The sequence below is a fragment of the Mirounga leonina genome, unplaced genomic scaffold (genome assembly GCF_011800145.1).
Source record: "Mirounga leonina isolate KUSES-001 unplaced genomic scaffold, KU_Mleo_1.0 Mir_180, whole genome shotgun sequence".
NCBI lineage: Eukaryota > Metazoa > Chordata > Mammalia > Carnivora > Phocidae > Mirounga > Mirounga leonina.
In genome coordinates, this window is record NW_023270469.1 from 3837727 (window position 1) to 3858443 (window position 20717).

Here is a 20717-nt window from a genome sequence, read left to right on the forward strand (position 1 = left end):
CCCCCCGGGGCAGTGCAGGACGCCCAGCCACAGTTCAGCGGCCGCATTGGGGCCCGCTGAATCCCCCAGGTGTTGACATTCAAACCGAATGGAGCCAAATGTCCCATGCCTTATCCAAAGATAGTTAAGGGACAATTAACTGGAAGCCGTACAGAATGAAGTGAATTCAGCTACAAACTTTACAACGTACACCAAAATTCACTCAAAACTGTCCACTGATATATTCCAAATGCAAAACTGTAACAATTCGGAAGACGATCTACACGACCTTGGGTTCGGTGATGAGTTTTAACCCAAAACACCAAAAGACTATCCACACACAGACACAGATCGGTAACGGGTACTTTATAAAATTAAGCCTTCTACTTCCGCGGACGACCTTGTTCCAGGAACCAGAAGACGAGCCACAGACTGGGAGAAAATATTTGCAAAACCCCTATTGACAAAGGATTTGTATTCAAAATATACAAAGAACTCTCATAACTCCACAATAAGAAGACAACACACCCCATCAAAAACGGGTACAGGGCGCCTGGGTGGCTCAGTTGGTTAAGCAACTGCCTTCGGCTCAGGTCATGATCCCGGAGTCCCTGGATCGAGTCCCGCATCGGGCTCCCTGCTCGGCAGGGAGCCTGCTTCTCCCTCTGACCCTCCTCCTTTTCGTGCTCTCTCTCATTCTCTCTCTCGCAAATAAAACAAAAACAAAAACAAAAACGGGTACAGGTCTGAACAGACACCTCAGCAGAGAAGATAGAGGGTCAAGCATGATACGGACACAGGCTCTAGATTAATATTAGGGAATCACAGATTAGAACAAGGATGAGCTAGCATGCATCCCTTTCAGAACTGCTGAGCGCAGAAACAATGACATTGACAGGACCCGTCGCTGCAGGGTGAGGCCCGGGGACGCTTCTGTTAAAATACAAAATTCAGCCAAATAGAGGATCTAGTTGGCTTTATTAAGAGACTCATAAATTTGGCAGCAGCATCCCCTCCAGAAAACAGAGGGGTGTCCCCTCAACGCTTCCATAAAGTCAGAGGGAGAAAAGTTACAACCCACAGAGAAACACCGTTTGAAGGCCTCACTGTTTAAATTTTATATCTAGTTTTGTGAATCTTGAATAAGACACTTTAAATTTATCCCTATAAAATTTGGACAGAAAAGCCTGGTGTTCTTCTCTCTCACAGGTGGGAGCCCTCCTGCAGGCACAGCCCCCTGGTTTATTTCGTGGGGATAATGACGGCAGGAGCAGCGGTGAGGAGCACAATCTGAGGTCTGTGTATACCCGTTTGGTTCTCACAGGACCACCCAGGATAGGTGCTATGTTCTTCCCATTTTACAGATGTAGACACCAAGGCTCAAAGGACGATTTGGCAGTTGGTAGGGAGGTGGGATGGGACCTGGCCTCTTTCCTGGGGCTATCCCGCCCTGCCCCATGGTCTTCTGGGTCTCTGTTGCCCTAAGGGGATCCTTCCCCTTCAACGTAGTTGCCTCTGAATCCCACCATTGGCCTGCTGCTGCTGGCGGACTCCCCCGAGCACCAGAGGAAGAGTCAGAGGTGACAGCCTGGGGACGGGAGCGTCCACCACCCAGGCCATCCCTCTATGTTCGGCTAAGAGGGCGTGGCATTCTCCAGACTGGGTGGGAGAACTGGGGACATGGAGGTCAGGCCCTCACCCCATCCTACCCCTGGGCACCCCTCGGGCTAAGGACCCTTCTCCCAGACCCTTCACTGCTCCCCAGATTCACCTCCCTCATCTGTTTAGGCCAGAGATATAAACATGGCTACTGACTTCTTATAATCCGAAAAAGAGAAAGCCCAACATTTCAAAAAACATGTCTGTCAAACCACACTGGAAAGGACTGATAAAGGCATCCTGCTCCTGCCAGGTAGGAGATGCCACTGGGTTCCACCTATAACCCCCACCCCAAGCCTCAAAAACACAGGAGGGAGGCAGCTGGGGCTCAGAGGAAGAGCAAGATCAGGATTCCAGCTAGAAGGGCTGGCAGGCATCCTGGAGGCCCGGGCTGAGGTCCCGTCCACGGGAGCCACTCCACCAACACAGACCCCCTGTGCAGACCAGGCGCGGGCTGGCCTTCCGAGGGGCGCTCCTCCTCCTCCTCGAACTCCCACGAGACGCACGCGCATCTGCACAAGACCCTCACGCTCAGCCTAAGTGGGGAAAGCATCTATTTGACCCCAGAAAAAAAATGCTTTCTTCTGAAAAGCTCATGTCACTGAGAAGATTGCCAATTCTGTAAGAAGTCCTCACTGATACGTGAAAACAAAAATTAAACAGACTAGCTTTTTTTTTTTAAAGATAATTTATTTAAGTTTCCACCTTCTGACAATCTGAGGTGCAATATAGAGACATAGGTGTTTTTTTTTTCTTCGCAGGAAAGTTTTGATTTTAGCACTGTTCTGAGATCTCCCACCTTGAAACTTCCTCAGCCTTAAAATACTGTTTGTAGGATATCACCTGGTGGGACACAGGATTGCGTAATGGTCACACCAAGAACAACTGCTTCACGGAACTCTACTTTGGGGCTGCTAAAGGCAAGCTCTGGGTGTGGCAATGGCAAGGTCAGGGTCCAAGACCAGTTGGCTGAAGGAGAAAACGCATTAATGCACACGTGTAAACCATCCCCGAGAGCCCCAGCAGAGGCCACGGTTTATAACAGAGGTGACAGACGGGCCTTGTGCTAACACATTTACATATTTGAAGGGGATCTATGTCTAATGTCTGAATTTCTAGCATTTCCTAGTGTTCAAAGGTTGGGCTTGTCTTCTTCAAGGCGCCTTACAGGAGTGACAGCCCCAGGCTCGCTCACGACCGCAGGGACGGAGGAAGCTAACCCACGCTGTCTCTGGCACAGAAGAGAATAGGACCCCGCCCCTGTCAGAGCTGACGTGCGGGGACAGCGCCCGCAGTACCTTCTTCCCCTGTTTTCACGAGCACATGTCCAAGGAGGGAACAGGTACTAGCCCCCAGTTCTAGGACTGACCTCTGGGTCAAGGGGGATTTACCAATAGGTGGTCCGTTTTAGCTAAAGTGCAGACCCCTTCAGGGGCAGCTCAGGAGGGCTCCAGGTGGTGGTGGGCTCTGCTCTGACTCTACCTTGTCAAAGCCTTGGAGTCTGGGGGTTAGGCGACGATCCGAGTTCTCCCCCAACTTCGGACACCCTGTGACAGGTGTGTGTGGAAGTGACGGGAAGATGGGCAAACCCAGACCATCCTGACGCTCTTCTGGAAATCACAAGTTTATCCCTTTCTGTTAGTAACCAAGAGCCCGCAAGGGGGAACAGTGCCCCACTGGAATCCTGGGGACATGTGAGTCCCCTGGACACAGCTGGGGTGGGGTTCCATTCCCGGGCTCTGGTTGACTAGGGGAGCACAAGACAGTGCCAAGGAACAGAGCACGCCGGCCCCCCCGAGACCCTTCCATCCTTCCCCGAGGAGTATGAGACTCTCGGGCCCAGGGACAGCAAGGGACACCGATGAAGCTCACCAGAGGCTGCCATGGAGGATGGTCTTAGCATCGAGTATATTTGCTGAAGGTGAACAATCTGAAAAGGACTCCTCCATTTGTTATCTGGTGAACAACACACCCCCTATTCCCAGCCCCACAACGACAAGGACGTATGGGACATATGGCCTGTGTGGCTTTGCCCGAGGTCTGAACATTGCACATTACTCAATTAGGGGTGCTCTAGCCGATGCAATTCCCTTTTTGGTGAAACTCCTCCCCGGGAGTCATAAGGAATAAATGATTTATAGGGAACCTAGGGGGAGGCAGAGAGACATGAGAGTAAGGGTTCAGAACTACAAGGCTGGGGGACTAGGGGGCAGGAGGAACTCCCACCCGGCAGCCGGTCCTTGACTGAAGATGGGGAGAGAAGAGAGCTGCCTGAGCTGGTCTGAGCGCTGTACCCCCCTCTCCCGAGGCTGGGGCTGGACCTCGCTCCCCTGCGCCCAGCTTCCCCACTCTGGACGACAAATTCTTCTTCCAAAGCTTCCTCACTGTTCTGGACAAAGGACTCCCGCCCACCCCCCACCCCAGCTGCCAAGTGTCTCCAGTTTTAGGTAATCTGGTAACAAAACTGATCAAACCTCACGGGCTCACCTGGATCCTCCCTAAATAAAAGCCCACCGTTAGGCAGCTGTAACGAGCAGGCGGGTCAGGCCTGCAACTTTCAGCCCCGATTGGTGGTCACGGTCACGGGGGTTAGACAGAGCCTCGCACACACTCCGTGGTGTGCCTTGCATCCGGAGTCTGGAATGCCAGGCACTCAGTGGCACAAGCTAGTCGCATAAAACATTCCATCGGGGAGCAAACTCCAAGGCTGGGTCTCCTCTCCCCGGCAATGAACTCTGCGGTCTAGCTGGGCTTGGAGAAGTAGGGCACACACTGGTTTCGACTCCGCAGAGGAGCACAGAGAAAAGGGAGGCATGCCTGGCTCTTGCCCTGGGCCTCTGTTCACGTCTGCTTGGGGGGTTTCACCGGCTGACCTGCCCCCAGGTGGGCTCTCGGGCTAACCTGAACATCCTAGATTTTAATTTGGGTACAGAACTCAGAAAACGGGACTCTTTTCTGGTCCTCCTTTTGGTAACTTAAGAACTTCTTAGCAAACCCTCCCCCCCTTTTTTGGCAACAGGAAAATCATAGTTCACTCCATTTTACTGTACAAATAACTTAGGATATCGGAATCCTGCTCTCCTACCTTTGGTTAAACACACATGCACACACACAGCAGATGCAACCTGAATATTAACGTGCCCCCCCCCCCCCCCGCTTACACATCTACCAATATTGCTAAAATTAAAACAAAGGCTAAACACAGAGCTGCATTTTGGGGCGTCCGGGTGGCTCAGTCAGTTCAGTATCCGACTCTTGGTTTCAGCTCAGGTTATGATCTCAGGGTCATGAGACTGAGCCCCGCCTTGGGCTCCCCACTGGGCGTGGAGCCTGCTTGGGATTCTCTCTCTCGCTCTCCCTCAGCACCAGTCCCACCTCCAAAAGCTGCATCTCAACATCATCCTGTTTTCCAAGCAGGGAACTTTTTATTTGAGAGGATTAGCTGTCCTGGCTCACTGGGATTTCCACAGCCCCGGAGGACAGCCAGCAGAAAGTCTGAAACACCAGTGCCGAAGGGCGAGCCTTCAGAGCTCCCGGCTTCGGACACTCTACCTGCTGGGACGGGAAGCTCTCTTCTAGGATATGATCCGACCCTTCCTGCACTGAGTCTACTATTCCTGAGTTTATAGGAAGGGTTCGCAGGGCTCTCACACCAACGTGTCCCTGTGTGTGCACCAGAGGGAGCCCTCTCCGCACGCTGGGACCTCTGAGATGTCCCACATGGGTCTGCTCTGGCCGGGCCCCCAGGGGGAGAGACGGAGTCCCAGGGACAGAGGCACCCTCAGTAGGGCAGGCTGCCAGCCTTCTTTCTAGGGACGGGACTCCTCCAAGTGACACCGGCCAGAGGCACTGTGAGGTGAAATGCTGCCTCTGAGGAGGGTCCAGGTCTCTGGCACGGTCCAAGCAAGCCCGGCAGCCCAACCCCACTCTGCCCAGCCAGAAGAACAAGCAATGGCGGTGGGGGCGGAGAAAACCCTAAGCAGGCCTTGCTTCCACCTCCATCTGCTACTTCAAGAGGCATACAGGGGGGAATCAACGTCTCAATATCATTTTTGAAATTAAAGTGCTTGGAAAAGCCCAAGAAGTCAAAGGGGTGTTTCCTTCCAAAGGCTGAGGGGTCCTACTGGCCCCTCCCCAGGGGGAAAGGGCCACGGCCACTCCCTGGCACTCTGGAAAGAGCCTCAGAACCCACTTCACTCCCTCCAGAAATCAGAATCAGGCTTCTATACAAAAATCTGATATATACAAGGATAAGTCTTTGGGGCACCTTACGATAAAGTTGTAACGCATTTCAACTAACTACTGAGAAATGACTAATAAAGCCAATGATAATGCAGTTGAAAGGAGAGCCTTGCAAGGGCCTCAGACAGCCCCCCTCCCCATGCGGCCCTGATTCTACAGAGAGGGAGGGGAGCACAACGGATTCAGGGGTCACAGTTGAGCGTTTTAGGAGGGGATGCCTTATCTGAAATAGGCATTGGAAGAGGGTCCACATACTCATTAATTTGACCTTATTTCTCTGAAATGCATTCGGTAGAGGCATGCACTGTCCCTGGGGCCCAACACTGGCCGGGGGGTGGGGGGGACCTGCGGTCTGTGGGACCTGCCCCAGCAACACAGCTGTGCTGTGTTTGGTGACATCGCCAGATAGGCTGACCTCTCTCTCTCTCTCTCTCTCTCTCACACACACACACACACACACACACGATGCCATCATAAAAACAAGCTGAGTTTTGGGATCCAGCCTTTGGACACCAGCCCACTCTCATCACACCATGCTTCATGTCACCTCTCCTGTCCTCATGCCCACTCCCATCACACCATGCTTCCTGTCACCTCTCCTGTCCTCACCGAGACGTGCGGCTACAGCTCGTCTCTGGAACATTCCAGGGAGGCATCCCATGAGGGAAAGCGTTCCAGCACTGGATGGGTGAGTGACTACCAGGCATGTTTTTGCTGTGCTCCAGAGGAGACTGTAATGTAATGACCGAGAGGAGAGGAGGTAGAGAGGGAAACAGGAGGGGAGGATGAAGGAGAGCGCCCCCGGGCCTACTTTCAAGGTCAGTGCCCAAGCGCGAGGGGCGAGGCAGAGGGAAGCGGACGGATGGGGAAATATTCAGGCCAGAGGAGCCGCATGCTGGCTGCTTGCTGTCACACGTCAGTCCTCTCGAGCCGGGACAAACCCCGAGAGAAAAGCCAGGGTTCCTGGTCACCGGATGCACGACGAGGGGTATCTGCAGAGTGTGCAGGACAGCGGTCAGCCGGCGAGGGCCGAGGGGGGCAGAGGCGCCTTCCCAAGGCTGCCGGGGGGCGGAGGGCCCCATGCCGCATGGCCGCTCCACCCATGAGCCTCATGCAACTGCCCCGGGAAGCCGCCTCTGCCCCGCTGTCTAACACCGACGCAGATTTTTCTGTCTTCCTTGAAATACAGAACAGCAGTGTCTGCTTTTAGAAAGGGTGGTTGTCTTGCAGCTACTGAAGAGACTTCTCTGGTGCCTCTTCACGGGGCACACAGCCCGTGCTACTCCCAGGGACGGAGTGCAGGACTCTCTCTGCTTCAGAAGGAAGCCGTCAGCTGACCAGGAGCATTTCAGATGGCCTGAGACTGACACCTCGGTGCTGGTGTGAGTCCCAAGCAGCCACGCAGATCCCAAGAGGCCTCTGGGGCGCTCACACCCCTCGCTGGGCCTTCCGCAGCCAGGGCCTTCTGCACTGGGCTCTCTCCCTCTCTAAGATAGGAAGTGTCCCTTTCCTCCTAGCGGTTCCTGTGACTCCAGTTCCGGTCACACAGTGGGGAGCTGGCGGGGCCAGCAGCAGCCACGGACTGACCCAGCCTGCCCGGGGAGGCCCACCGCCCCCTGCGCAGGGCTGTGGCTCAGCAGGAGCCCCGACTGGCGGAGTACCCCTACTCCATCCCGCTGCTGAAGAAGAGGGTCCCAGACTGTCACCCATGTCATTGGCGTGTGCCAGCTCATGATGCCCCCACCTGCATTCCCACGGGCACCCCACCCCCTCCCTCTCCTGCAGGCGGCTGCAGCAGGTGCTGCCCTGGGCCCACCTCGGCCCTGGTGTCCTTCCTCTGCCTCCTGCTCGGTCCTCTGTCACAGGCCTGACACCCAGGAGTAGGGGCAGTCACCTTGGTTTTATCGTGTAATCCCAGGGACCCTATGGCACGCGGATGGGGGGAGCAGACAAGGCAGAAGGGAGGTGGGGAGACGGGCAACCAGATTGTTCTAACCGCTAGTTCTAGGGCAGTGTGGAGCGGCTCTGGGTGCTGCCAAGGTCATGCAGGGTCTTCAGGTGGGGTGACAGCCAGTCGCTGGCCCAGGAGAGGGGTGTGCACCTTCAGTCCTCCTGGAGGGTGCTCTGGGCGACCTCCCACGGCCTGCCTACTCGATGGCCATCTGTTCAATGTGGTCGCTCAGCAGCTTGTATTGCTCTGGAAAAGAAAACAACGTTAATTCTCGGAAGAAAGGCGTCGACATCGGCAGGTAGGCCCTGCTCTTTTCATCCGGGCAGTAACAAAGCAGGACCTCACCAGGAATGGCCGTAACACCGAGCCCTCAGCCGCCAGCATGTTGCACTCCTGGCACCCGGAAGTGGGCTCCTTGGAAATGGGACGCATCTTCTTACAGAAAGGACGTGAAGCCCGGGGAAGGCACAGTGCCGGCAGATGAACCACGCACGGGAGCCAGGCCTGAGTCCTACGAGCTGCACAGGGCCGCCTGGCGGGCAAGGGGACAGTATTCTTGCCCGGTACTATGGGGTTGGTGACAGCACTCTGCGATTTTCCAGGGAAGCATCGAGCATTCTCCTGCCTCCCGAGGCCACTCCTCTGTGGCCCCTTTTAATTTGGTGCAGGATGGAGGGTTTTAAAAAAAGATTGATTGATTTATTTGAGAGAGAAAAAGTGTTAGCAGTGGTGGTTGGGGGGGTGGAAGGGACAGAGGGAGAGAGAGCATCTCAAGCAGACTCCCCGCTGAGCGCAGAGCCAGACACGGGGCTCCATCCCCGACCCTGAGATCATGACCTGAGCCGAAACCAAGGGTCGGACGCTTAACCGACGGAGCCACCCAGGCGCCCCAGGTGGAGGGTTTTTTTTGTTTTTTGTTTTGAAAGAATACTGTGTCAATCCAAATGTATGTTTAAGTGGAAGATTTTTTACGCCACGAGGGAAAGCTGTTTTGTAGCAGGTGGGATGACATACAAAGGCTGGCTCCGGTAGTAGATTAGGGGGGCGGATACGTAACGTATCCGCTCTTACTAAAGAAGTCAGAGACTCTAGAAAAACCTCACGGCCCCCATACCTCTCACGGCACTGTGGTTCGAGAAACAAAGCAGGCCATTTAGAAGCAGGGGCAACTCATGGTCAGAGCTTGGCCATTTACAAGTTCAGAGTCTGAGCGCCCAGTCCCCTCTTTACCTTTGGCCCCATTTGGAAACACTGGAGGGGGGAAGCTCCCCGACCCCTGGCAAATGCCACCTAGCAGAAAGGGCCTTCCAAATACAATGAGAAGTGTCCCGTGCATGTAGGGAGACAGGAATAGAGCAGGGGTGAACCTGCCCGATAGTTTAGCATCACGTTTCTTTTTTTTTTTTTAAAGATTTTATTTATTTATTTGAGAGAGAGAATGAGACAGAGAGCATGAGAGAGGGGAGGGTCAGAGGGAGAAGCAGACTCCCTGCTGAGCAGGGAGCCCGATGCGGGACTCGATCCAGGGACTCCAGGATCATGACCTGAGCCGAAGGCAGCCGCTTAACCAACTGAGCCACCCAGGCGCCCCCAGCATCACGTTTCTAATTAAAACCGTGGAAATCCTGTGAGCAGGGTGGGGCAGACCACTGGTTCCTCAGCCCCGAGCCCCGGCCACCTCTGGCCGCTGCTCACCTTCGTCCAGATTGCCAATCACGGCCTGCTTCTTCAGGAAATCATTACACAGCTTCTTGTTGAGCCCGAACGCCAGCATGTTGTGAGTGAACGTGCTGGAGAAAAAGACACCCGTGAGCTGGCACCCTTCTTCCTCCCTGGGGAGGGGGCGCTAGGGGAGGGGGGCCTGCCTGGAACTGTAAGAAGTGGAAATGAAGGGCAGCTGCCTTGGCCCACCACCGGGCATGGGGACAGGAGGTGCGTCCGTGGGGAACTGGAAGCCATGAGGACAGGCCTTCCGGCAGGAGAGAACCCCAGGCTGGCCCTCGTCCCCAATGCCCCACCCAGTCGGGACCCCCAGGGTGGGGTCGCGTGGTGCCCTCACCCCAGCTGCCCGAAGGTGATGTTCTCATTGAACCGCAGACTGTCGTTGCGTTCCTCCTGGGTCATGTGGCACCACTTCTCCCTGCAAGCACAGGTGACAGGAGAGCGTTCCAGAATGCCGTCGCGTCCCCCACCTCTCGCCCCCTTGCTCTGATCTACAGGGGGCACCCCAGCGTTGCCTCCCTGACACAGAGTGGGGAGCACCTCCCCTGAAGAGCTGTTTGATCTGCTCTTCCACAAAGCCTGCCCAGGGTTCTGACACTCTGCCTGACGGGCCCCAAATACAAACTTCATCACTTCATCCTTCCTGAGATGAGGAGATCCAAAAGCTCATATGCTTCCTACTGACCGAGAGATGACATGTGCTTAGTGGCTGTCCAGAACATTCTCTAGGAGACAAGAGCACCATCCCCCGTGTCCTTTTCTGTGGCTCAAGGATGGGAGGTCCCGGGCCCACTGGGGAGGCAGGATGACCTACAGAGAGGACAGGGCCCTGCCGGCGTCCCTGGAGGGTAGGAGCTGAGAACCCGTCCGGGAGGCCCTCAGGCTGGTGCTTCATCTGCAGGCCTCCTGGGCTCTTTGGAGGGGGCAGTGTGCACAGCCTTTCGTGGCCGGGAGGCCCAGGAGCAGGAGAGGCTGCAGAGGGCCACATTGTCCTGTCAGGCAGGGTCTTGGCTCTGCTGCATTTCCCGGCCCTGACTTCCTGAGAGGCCAAGTTCATGCTCCACGCCCCTCCCCAGAGCACACAGATGAGACCCCGATCTTCCCGAAGGCCCCCCGTAACTTTCCTCCCCCGCCCTGACCACCGTGAAGACGGCACAAGGTGCAAAAACCCCAAGAGAAAGAAATGCAGTCTGTGTGTGGCTGCCCAGGTGGGACTCTGAAGCCTGGCTCTGTCTGCTCCCCACGGAGGGACATGAGCAGGCGCAGGCTCTGGGGCGGGGAGGGCGCTCTCTGAGCCCCATGAACTCTGCATCCCGATGGAAAGCCGCCTCCAGCAGCTCACTGCAGGTGCGCTCGCTCCCCCCCTGGCGGAGCACCCCTGTCTCGAGCGGATGGGGGACTCATCCCTGGCCCCTCTGTGTCTACCTGAGAAGCGGGCTCCTTGCAGGGGCAGACGCAGATGCGGAGGAGACGCTCACTTAAGCCCCCTGCCCCTTAAAGATTAAGCTCTGGGTGAGGAGTCTGATTAAAAAAAGGTTAGGAGAGAGAGAAGAGACAAGGGAGAGAAGAGGCAGAGTGAGGGAGTGAGGGGTGGGGATAATGGAGAAGCCAAAGGAAGAGAAAAAGACCCAACATCAAACCTCAACTGCTTTCCACCTGCCGGGCCCAGGGCCACGCGAGCTGCTGTGGCTTAGCAGGAGGCCACAGGACGCCGGGGGCAGGTGTCACTCCCGGCCTCCTCACGCTGAGGACAGGACTCCCATGAAGACACCCAGAAGTGCTTCCAGGCACGATGCTAATCCCATCCCATTTTGCTTCCCACCCTCTTTCTCCCAACGGTTACCCTTAGGGTGGTCCAGGCACATGAATCCCAAACCACCATCAGGTCTGCTGTAGTTGTGGGATGCACAACCCCCACCATGTGGGAGTGACCCGGCGGCCCGAGCCCTCCTGACCCGGATGAGAAGGAGATACTTTTTGCCATGGCTAGGACTAGAGGCGGGGCATTTAATCTGACCTCTGAAGAAAGAGGTGGAAGGTCGTTAGCACTCAGCGGGTCAGGTGCTGCCTGCAATCCAACCAATTCCTTAAAACTGAGATCAATATCCAATACCAGTCGAGGTCTAATCCCACACAGAGGGCAGGGCATGTGTCTAAACTGCCACAGTGATAATTTGGATGTGAGCAATAGACACCTTTGGAAATGGAGGCCTTTCTGCCTCTGAGCATCATCAGCCGAGTTTCCCGAAGAGGAGATATGATGCTGGAGGCAAGAGGTTGCCCAGGGACCCAGAGCCCACCCTCCCACCCCAATCTCAGAGGAACATTTGCCTTTCTTCCGGCTGAGGCCCGGGGCATGTGGGTCAGACCACGTCTGCTCTGGGGAACAGGGCCCATGAGGCCCGTGAGGCCCAGAGGCTGGCACTCCCTCCATGGGCTTGGAGGCGGCCGCGGTGCTCTAGCTCTCCTAGGCCTCAGCCGCGCTGCTAAGCAACTGGGTCCCTGGGAGGCCGCGGTGAGTCATGCTCCCACCCAGAGAGACTGTGGAGACGCAGGGGCTTTGTAGTAAAGGGGGTGTCCATTATGCCTAAGTGTTCCTTTTATAGCCATAATAAGGCTGCATAAGAAGCAAGATTTCTCATAAACAATAAGGACTAAAAATATATTACTGATTAAAGGAAGTGTGCTTTGGGAAATGTCCTGAGGAGAAACAATCACTGTATCAGAAACTATTTTGAATCGGCAGGCCTTTCGCTCCAAAAACATATTAAAAAGGTATCTAACGAATACAAAGGTCAAACGATGAGAGACCCCACTGGGGGCTCGAAGAAAAGAGCCCTGTTCTAGGCCCTTCTCTTCAGAGGACCCCCTCACACACACACACAGGCTCCTCACCACGACATGGCTGGCAAGGAGGGGGCAGCCATCCTTCCTCCCTGACCCCCCGAGCCTGTCCCAGGGGCAGGGCATGGTCTGCCAGACCCCTGCACACCTCTGAGCCTGGCTGCAGAGAGGAAGAGCCTCTGTGCCCCCCACGGCTTTGTGCCGTGACCAGATTACCAAGCGTGAAGTCAAGGGGGTGGGTTCGAGGCCTGCTCAGGAGGGGCTGGAGTGCCAGAAGGCTGGAGCCGCTCAAAATCGGACTTGGCTGCTCACTCTCTGAACTCACCCTGGGCCTTGCAGGGTCTCGAGTGCCCTCTCTGTTTCCTGTTCCTGGTGCTCTGTCCTTGGCGAGCCCCCACCCGCCACCGGCCTGTCCTGGCAGTGGTACCGGGCTGCCCCTGCGCCTGGGCTCTGCCCCCTGCAGCAGCTAGCGCGCGGCCCCCGCCCTGAGGTGGCCCTGGCGGGGACCCCCGGCCCTGTAACATGAACAAAGTCACGTGGACACACACCTCTTCTTCTCCTCCTCTCCAGCATCCCCTCTGGAGCGGCAGCAGAAACAGGTAAACAGAGGAACATGTCAAAGTCATGCAAGATATGTGGATGGAAAAAAGAGAACAGCGAGAGAGGAGCGTTATTACAGGCAGAAACAGAGAGACGGAGAGAGACGGGGTACTCGAGACCCTTGATCTGCTAGGAGCCCGACAGCTACATAAGCAGCAGGAAACCCCGTTCACCTACAAGCATCTAAGCGCTTCCTTCAGTCTGGTTTCCTGGCAGAGCGTGGGATTCTCTCTCTAGAACCCCCGGGATGGCTTCAGCAGCTTCCCCTCCGCGTGCTCCCTCTGCCTCCCTCAGGAGATGCAACTGCAGCGGCCTGCAGGCCGTCCCGCCCCACTAGGCTGTAGCTGCCCCCCCCCCCCAGACAGAAAGACCGCACCTCAGACCCCCCCGCGATAGTGCACCGGCCATACACAGCAGGCCCCGGCTGTCCCCTGCCAGGGAGGAAGGCTGAGGGGGTCTCCCCATTAGAGAAGGAGAGGTTCATGACTGGCGGGAGGTTGCCAGTAAGGGGACCCAGGACTGGGAGGGCTGCTGCCCTTTCCTGCCCAGCCGCTAGACACGGCGGGCACAGAGCGGGAAGGACCACCAGCCCTCGCTGCCGCCCTGTGCTGTGTGTGGTGGTTTACAAAGGGGGTCTTCTGATGTGGCGAGACTAGCTCAGGGAGCCTGGGAGGGTCCCAGGCTGCAGACCAGAGCACTAAGCTGAAGGCAGCAGTCGCATCTCCCCAGACGTCAGCTCTCTCGAGCTGAGTCTGCGGGGGCGGCCGGCCCTGCGCCCCAGAGTCCTGTGGTGGTTCCTACAGTGGAAGGCAGAGGGGTGGATCTTTGGGGGTCCTGATGGTTGCGTTCTGGGGGAGTGTGCGCTTTGGAGGAGGGTCAGGCCAAGTCATGCCAGAGCCCAGGACAGAAAGCGCTCATGCAAGCTGAGGACACCCCCCCGCCAGCCACGAAGCTGTGCGTGCCCGGGACCCTCCAGGCAGCTCGCCGGGCACCGGGGCCAGAAGGGGCTGAAGAAGAGACGGACGCACCGACTCAGCCGTCCTTCTGTTCTCCTCTGCAGAAACCGGACAATAAAGCCAGTCCCCGGTCCTCTGCCCCAAGGCAAGGCAGGCCCAGACGCTGCTCCTACCTGGTGGTGGGAGACCGCTTTCTCCTCTCAGAGTGGACGGCGTCAAAGAAAGCCGCGTTCCAGAACCTCAGCGTGTGCCTGTAAGACAGAGGCGTCTGTCAGTCCTCTCCAGGGAGGCAGGTCTCGGCACAGGAGGGATAAAGGCGCACCGTTTCCCACCACATCTGCAGGACCTTCTGACAAGTCACAGAGAGGCAGAGCAGGGAACAGAAAAATGACCATGTGCCTTTGTCCCAAACCGAGGCGGCTCCCTGGGCTCCCGGCCGAGGGTCACATCTCTCCCAGGATGAAGGTACAACACAGAGGCGGGTAAATCCCGCCTCCATCTGGTCAAAACTGAAGCCACCACCTTCGGGACGTGAAGGCCGTCTTCCGCTTCTCCACCCCCGCTGGGCCTCCTAGAGGAAGCCGGGGGTCTGGGGACACCTGCTGCCAGAGAACTGGGTCTAGTAACATAATCGGGAACCCGGCGCGGACAGACCGCGTGCAGAGAACAAACATGTTCATAGGGACACACAAGTAAGAGACGTCCTTAAAGATCAGGGGTCAGCCAACTACGCCACTGTGGCCTTCGAGGGAGGGGCACGTCTGACACCCTTTGGGCTCCAGGGGATTGGCTCTCTGCCTACTTGTGGGTGAATACGGCACGGCGATGGAGAGGCTTCAGCAGGACAAAGGCAGCCCAAACCGTCATCCACAGAGGGACACCGAGGGCAAGGGCTCCCCCGACCGCCGGCCTCTCACTTCACTCATGACCTTCATTCCTAGACGTTCACATAAAATAGCTTCATTGGGATATAACTCACGTACCATAAACTCAGTCTTTTAAAGTACACGATTCAGTGGTTTTTAGTATATTCAGAGTTGTACAACCATGACCACTATCTCCCTCCAGAACCTCTTCATCCTCCCCGTAAGGAAACCCCGTACCCGTGAACAGTCCCTCCGCATCCCCTGCTTCCCTCAGCCCCGGGCAAGTGCTCAGCTACTCCGTCTCCAGGGACTAGCCTATCCTGAACGTTTCATATAAATGGCATCATCCACCATGGGGTCTTTCGTGTCTGGCCTTTTCATTCTGCAAAATGTTTTCCAGGTTCACCTGCGTCTCAACTGTCAGCATCTCACTCCCTCCCGTGTGTGAAGAAAACCGTGCGGTAGGGATATATCGTGTTTTGCGTATCCACACATCACGTGTCCATGTCTGTGGACATCCGGGTTCTTCCCCGCTTTGGGCTATTAGGAGCCTATGTGCGTGAGTCTTGTCCTCTGTTCTCTTGAGCACCTGGCCGGGAGCGGAGCTGCTGGGCCACGGGCTCACTCTCCGCTAACGTGCTGGGGAGCTGCCAGGCTGTTTTGTACGGCTGCGTCCCCTTTCCATCCCCACGGGCAGGGTATGAGGGCTCCAGTTTCTCCACAGCCTCACCCACACCTGCCACGGTTCCCCTTCCTTATTCTGGCCACCCTGGAGGGCGGGGCGAGCTCTGCGGCTGAGGGAGCCGCGGGGCTGGGGGCGCGGCCCCACAGGGTGGGGAGGGGCCTTACCAGATGGGCTGCTGCCTCAGGTGTGTGTACAGGTAGATCTTCTCCCCCTTCCTTTCTTCCTCCGGGCTGCACACGGTCACTGCGGGAGGGCGACAAAGACTGCCCGTGGCCCTGGGTGCCCCCACGTTGGCAAACCCCTCAGCGACCCTCCCGGCCGGCACCGCCTCTCCCCAAAGGTCACGGACACGTGCAGTGGAAATTCCAAGACCACTTGCCTGCCACCCGTGGCCGGGAAGGACAATCCTGCCACCTTGGCCTCGGGAATTCCTTCTGAGGGAAGGGTCCCTGGCACGGCTCCCCCACCCCCAGCAATGCATTCCTTCACTTCCCTGAGACGTGGAATTTGGTTCCCGAATCCTCTCCCCAGAGAAGAGGTTTCCCCCCGAAATTCACTAGGCAAGTCCAGGCCAGGGTGGACGGAAGTCGGGAGTCATCAATGGCAGCATCTCGTGCCCCGGCGGGAGGGGCCCAGAGGTTCAGGGGCCTACTTGGTGGTGCTAGGTTACCGGCAGGGCCGGTCGAAGACCCTGTGGGGCCTGGCTCTGGGACCAGGGGCTCTGTGTGTCCACAGCTGGACATCCGCTGGGCCTGGAGAGCACTGGGAGGCACTCACCAGTCTTCTGCGGCTTCTCCTTGGGCTTGTTCTCTTCCTCCCTGGGGGAGAGAACCACAGCAGTGACAAAACAATCCCCTCCCCCCCATTTTCTCAGCTCAAGGGAAGCGGTCTAACCTGGCTGAAGGATTACGTCTCTTATCAATGGCTACATTGCATGTGGTTTCCTCTACAAAAGTGTTAAGTCAGTGCAATGTTTCCCAATTGCCGATCTTCCAGAATTAAGGAGATGCGGCATGGAGGCTCCTTTGCACCATTTTCTCTGAATCCAAAACTGCCTGGACCAGACGAGGAACAAAGCCAAGTCACCTGGCTGTAACCGGCCATTGGAGGGGACACTGGGGACTTCGGGGAGCCCAGGGTACTCTCTTGCTGACGTGCCCCCTTTCTTGGGAGGTCTTGGCTTCAACACTGCATTCTCAAGCACCTGGTCCCGGCAGGCTCCTGAGCTCCCGCTGCAGAACGGCTGTCCTGGGGAACAGGGGTCTGTCCCCTGCCTACGTGGTTCCCTTCACATGCGCTCTCACCACACTTCCAGGAGGAAGGGCCAGGGAGGATTTGTAATTACCCTGCTGCCTTCCGGCAGTTTCCACATGCTCCCCAAACAAACCCCGAGCCCCAGGACATTGCTGCCTGTCAGCCAACCCAAAGGCATGTGCGAACCACGGAAAACTCTGGGGGGTGGAGGGTCAAGCTGTGCTTCTCAGGAGCTGCTTGCGGGCCCCTAAGGTCACCCAGGGCAGCCAAGTGGACTCCTTCACGGCCAGGCCATGGCCTCCCTGTCACCGCCAATGGCAGGTGGAACATGGCCTCTGCCTTCGGCCACGTCTGCCCCTCCCCCCCCCAGTCCACCTGGTGACACTTACTCGTGTTTCCTGGCCAGGGGTCCCTTTAGCTTGGTCTCCAGCCCCCCAAAGAAGCCCTTGACATTCTCTGTCTTGGCCGATGTGTTCTTCAGCAGCCGCTCAGCGATGTCCTTCTTCTCTGCCAGCCAGCTGTTGGCGGATTTTAGGTAGGAGTCGATGCTCCCCGCGGGCTTCTCCTTGGACTCGGAAGGCAGCAGGTGCGGCTTACCTGGAGGTGGGGAGAGGCGGGAGGGAGCAAGAATGGAACCTCGCTACTGTGTAGCAGGAACAACAGGGCACCGGAGCCTCTGGGTGGCAGTGGCGACCAGCAAAGGCCCCAAGAAGCCACCAGGGGCAGGTGGAGGGCCGGGCCTCTGGGGGCCACAGCTAAGCACCTACTGTGTACAGGAAGGCAGCCAGGTGCACCTGGACCAAAGAAGAAACAGGAGAGGACCCGGCCCTAAAGAAGCTCAAGGACCTAGAGGAGGGGAGCAATGTACACACAGAGATACACCATGGTGTTGGAAGCCAAGGGTTACAAGGGGACCAAGAGCCTCTCCCTGTCCCAGGAGGAGGCATGCCAACTCCAGACAGGCTCCGCACCCCTGCTGTGGGCCTAAAACTGGATGAGGCGGGAGTGGGCATCCCAGGAGAGAATAGTAAGGCCAAAGGTCTCCCACAGACCAAGGTGCACCCTGCGGGCCAAAGGGTCTCCTTCAGGTCAGAGTCTCCTTCAAGTCAAGGTACCCCTGCAGATCAAGACCCTACCTCAGGTCAAAGATACCCTCTTTGGGCACCTGGGTGGCTCAGTCGGCTAAGCATCTGCCTTTGGCTCAGGTCATGATCCCAGGGCCCTGGGACTGAGCCCTGCGTTGGGCTCCCTGCTCAGCGGGGAGTCTGCTTCTCCCTCTGACCCTCCCCCTGTTCGTGCCCTCTCTCGCTTACACGCTCAAATAAAACCTTTAAGAAATCTTAAAAAAAAAAAAAAGATACCTACCGATCAGAGCCTTGCAGGTCAAAGGGCCCCCTACAGGTCAAGGTGCTAAGTGTCCCCTACTAATCTGAGCTGCTCTGTGCACAGAGGTGACTCCCACTCCTTTGAGGAGGAGCCACGGTTTGATTGAGGGGTTCCCATTTGACCCAAAGGTCTGGCATGAAGGACCCTCCCAGTGGTGGCCTGGCCTGGAGCTAAGGCACTCCGGCCAGCTGTCGCCAGCAGAACTGAGGCACAGGGAGGATGGGCAGTGGGAGCTGGGGGAGGACAGAGTCAAGCTGCAGAGGACGCGGGGTTTCAACACAAGAGCAAAATCGTGCATCCTGAGAGAGGTGGGAAGAGAGGCCGTGCTTACTGTCGCCCTGACTTGGCTCTAGTGCGGGCCCCCAGCAGCCTTCTGCTTGCAGCGGCCTGAATGAATCCCTGCCATCAAACCCAAGGAACTTCACACAGGGAGACCTCAAGCTCCGATTACCAGAAAGTTAAAGAGCAATGAGTCAGAAGAGCTGTCAGACGTCAGGATGAAGAACAATCTGCACTCGTCATGAGGGCATCACCAGCCCACACCCAGGGACGCTTTCCACCCCAAGACCCTATATTGCTCCTCCCACTCTCTTCCAGAGCCAACCCCATGCGTATTTTGCTAAAACGTGAAAGCGATGTCCTCACATCCAGCAATTCCTGAGTCGACCATGAAATTTCCCACCAAATGAACTTATTCTCTCATCTCCCAGCTGCTGGGTGGCTTCCTTCCTACCGTGGATAGGCAGCCTCATGACCCATGATATGGACCGTGCGTCTCCTCCTGTTTCAGGAATCTCACTCCTTCTGCACCCCCTCCTAACCTCAGGTTCTATTGTATTCTGGAAGCCTCACAACTTTGCCGCTAATGGGAAAGAAATCCTCACTTGATGCCATGTTACAAGGTGACAAGTCTTGAGTTTCCATGTTTGCCCTCCACAGTGGCCGCGTCCCTGGGCCTTACCGATGTGGTAGTAGGTGAAGCACATGGTCATGAGGTTCTTGGCAGGCCCGAAGTCGTCCATCTGATGACACCTAAAATGACAAGGAAGGCCGACTAGCTAAAGAATTGTCCTACCCAATTTTCTCACTGCAAGCTCCTGAAGCAAGACCTAAAAATTTTATAAATATGTCCACATTAATATCTCACTCCCCAGATGCTACATAGAAGCAACAAAAAAGAATCCCCAATTGGTTATCTTTTTCAGAAAGATATATATTCGCTGGGATGCATGTCATCAACAGGGATTATTGCTGGGAGGAGGACCACAGGAGCGAGGACAGGGCTGTGAAAAAGGGTTTCCTTTCCATTTGAGGCACTGTGCTTCTCTACCCTGTTCTTTTGTACTTTTCTTTCCTGTTTAGTTTCTAACCTTGCACAGGTATTACTTAAGAAAAGTCAATGGAATGTATCTAGACAGTGGGGTCAGGGCCAGTTTTACCTTTGAATATAAAAATAATCTAATCAGGGGTGACTCAGTTGGTTAAGCGTCTGCCTTTGGCTCAGGTCACGATCCCAGAGTCCTGGGATGGAGCCCCATGTCGGGCTCCCTGCTCAGCAAGGAGCCTGTTTCTCCCTCTGCCCACTGCTTCCCACCTCTTGTGCTCTCTGTCTCTCCTCTCTCTCTCTCAAATAAATAAATACAATCTTTAAAAAAAACTTAAAGAACTAAACTCTGCCAAAAAAATCATAAAGGACTATAAATAAAAGTAAAAACATAAGACACTAATAAACTAAAATTTATGAAACTCAAATTTTAAAAATTAATACATATTTTAAAAAGATTATAAGGTTTTTTCCCCTTTTTCCCCCCAACCATACAGAAATACATATGCTCACCGAGAAATGGGGAGATTCTGTGTTTTGGTCGGGTTGGAATTTGAATTTTATTCCCCCCCCTTTTTATTGAAGGAAAAATTCAAAGTCAGTGCAGAATTAAATACGTGTTACCAAGTGGGACAGGTGCCTTCCCTGCACAATATGGATTCATGAGAAATCCTATGGGTGGGAATGTTCAGAAGCTGAGGTGTTCTCAGTGCCTGAGAGCATGCTGCACACAAGACAACTGGGCCTGTTTGAAATCCGCTCCTTCCATGATGCTTTCTCGTCCCTCCACCCTTGCCAGCTCCGAGACCCAGAATCCCCCCATGGGAGCCTATCCTCAACTTGGGACATTCCAAGCAGGTGCCAGAAAAATAGGGATCTTCCACTTTCTGGTCTTTTCCCTCCAGCCCATGCTCCATGTTCATGGCGGGGGGAATAAAGAGGTGAGGAGACATCAAGACACAGGGAATTAAGGTTCCCAAGAGCAGCTATGTCTCTGCTGGGAGGAAAAGGGGAAGGGAAAGTAAAGGAGGGGGTTTTCAGGCCTGGAAGGACAAAAGGGACATGGGGACAAACCACGGGACCAGGACCTGCTTCGGGGCCAGAATGAGGGGACGAGGGTAAGTAGGGCAGAAACAACAGTCAGATCAGGGCTTCCTCTTCCCCGTCCTTTCCCATTTCTCATCCACAGTGACCCCCTCCCCCATCAGTAAAGCTGCTGTCTGCTTCCCCAAGGCAGACACATCCCCTC

At 55.8% G+C, this 20717-nt stretch overlaps 1 protein-coding gene across 5 annotated transcripts in view; it reads right to left on the reverse strand.

Moving 5' to 3' along the window:
• Positions 1 to 2307: 2307 nt before the first annotated feature.
• KIAA0513 (KIAA0513 ortholog) overlaps positions 2308 to 20717 on the reverse strand; it is a 64286-nt gene continuing 45876 nt past the window's right edge. For 3 of the 5 annotated variants that reach the window (XM_035024664.1, XM_035024660.1, XM_035024661.1), the window contains 9 exons: positions 19106 to 19176; positions 17148 to 17355; positions 16282 to 16322; positions 15669 to 15747; positions 14127 to 14204; positions 12946 to 12975; positions 9891 to 9971; positions 9527 to 9621; positions 2308 to 8077 (listed from right to left, as the gene is read on the reverse strand). In XM_035024664.1, the coding sequence (XP_034880555.1) occupies positions 8028 to 8077; positions 9527 to 9621; positions 9891 to 9971; positions 12946 to 12975; positions 14127 to 14204; positions 15669 to 15747; positions 16282 to 16322; positions 17148 to 17355; positions 19106 to 19176 (733 nt within the window). In that variant the 3' untranslated portion in view covers positions 2308 to 8027. The remainder of the gene's footprint in view (positions 8078 to 9526; positions 9622 to 9890; positions 9972 to 12945; positions 12976 to 14126; positions 14205 to 15668; positions 15748 to 16281; positions 16323 to 17147; positions 17356 to 19105; positions 19177 to 20717) is intronic. The other 2 variants (XM_035024662.1, XM_035024665.1) reach the window with 2 other exon arrangements.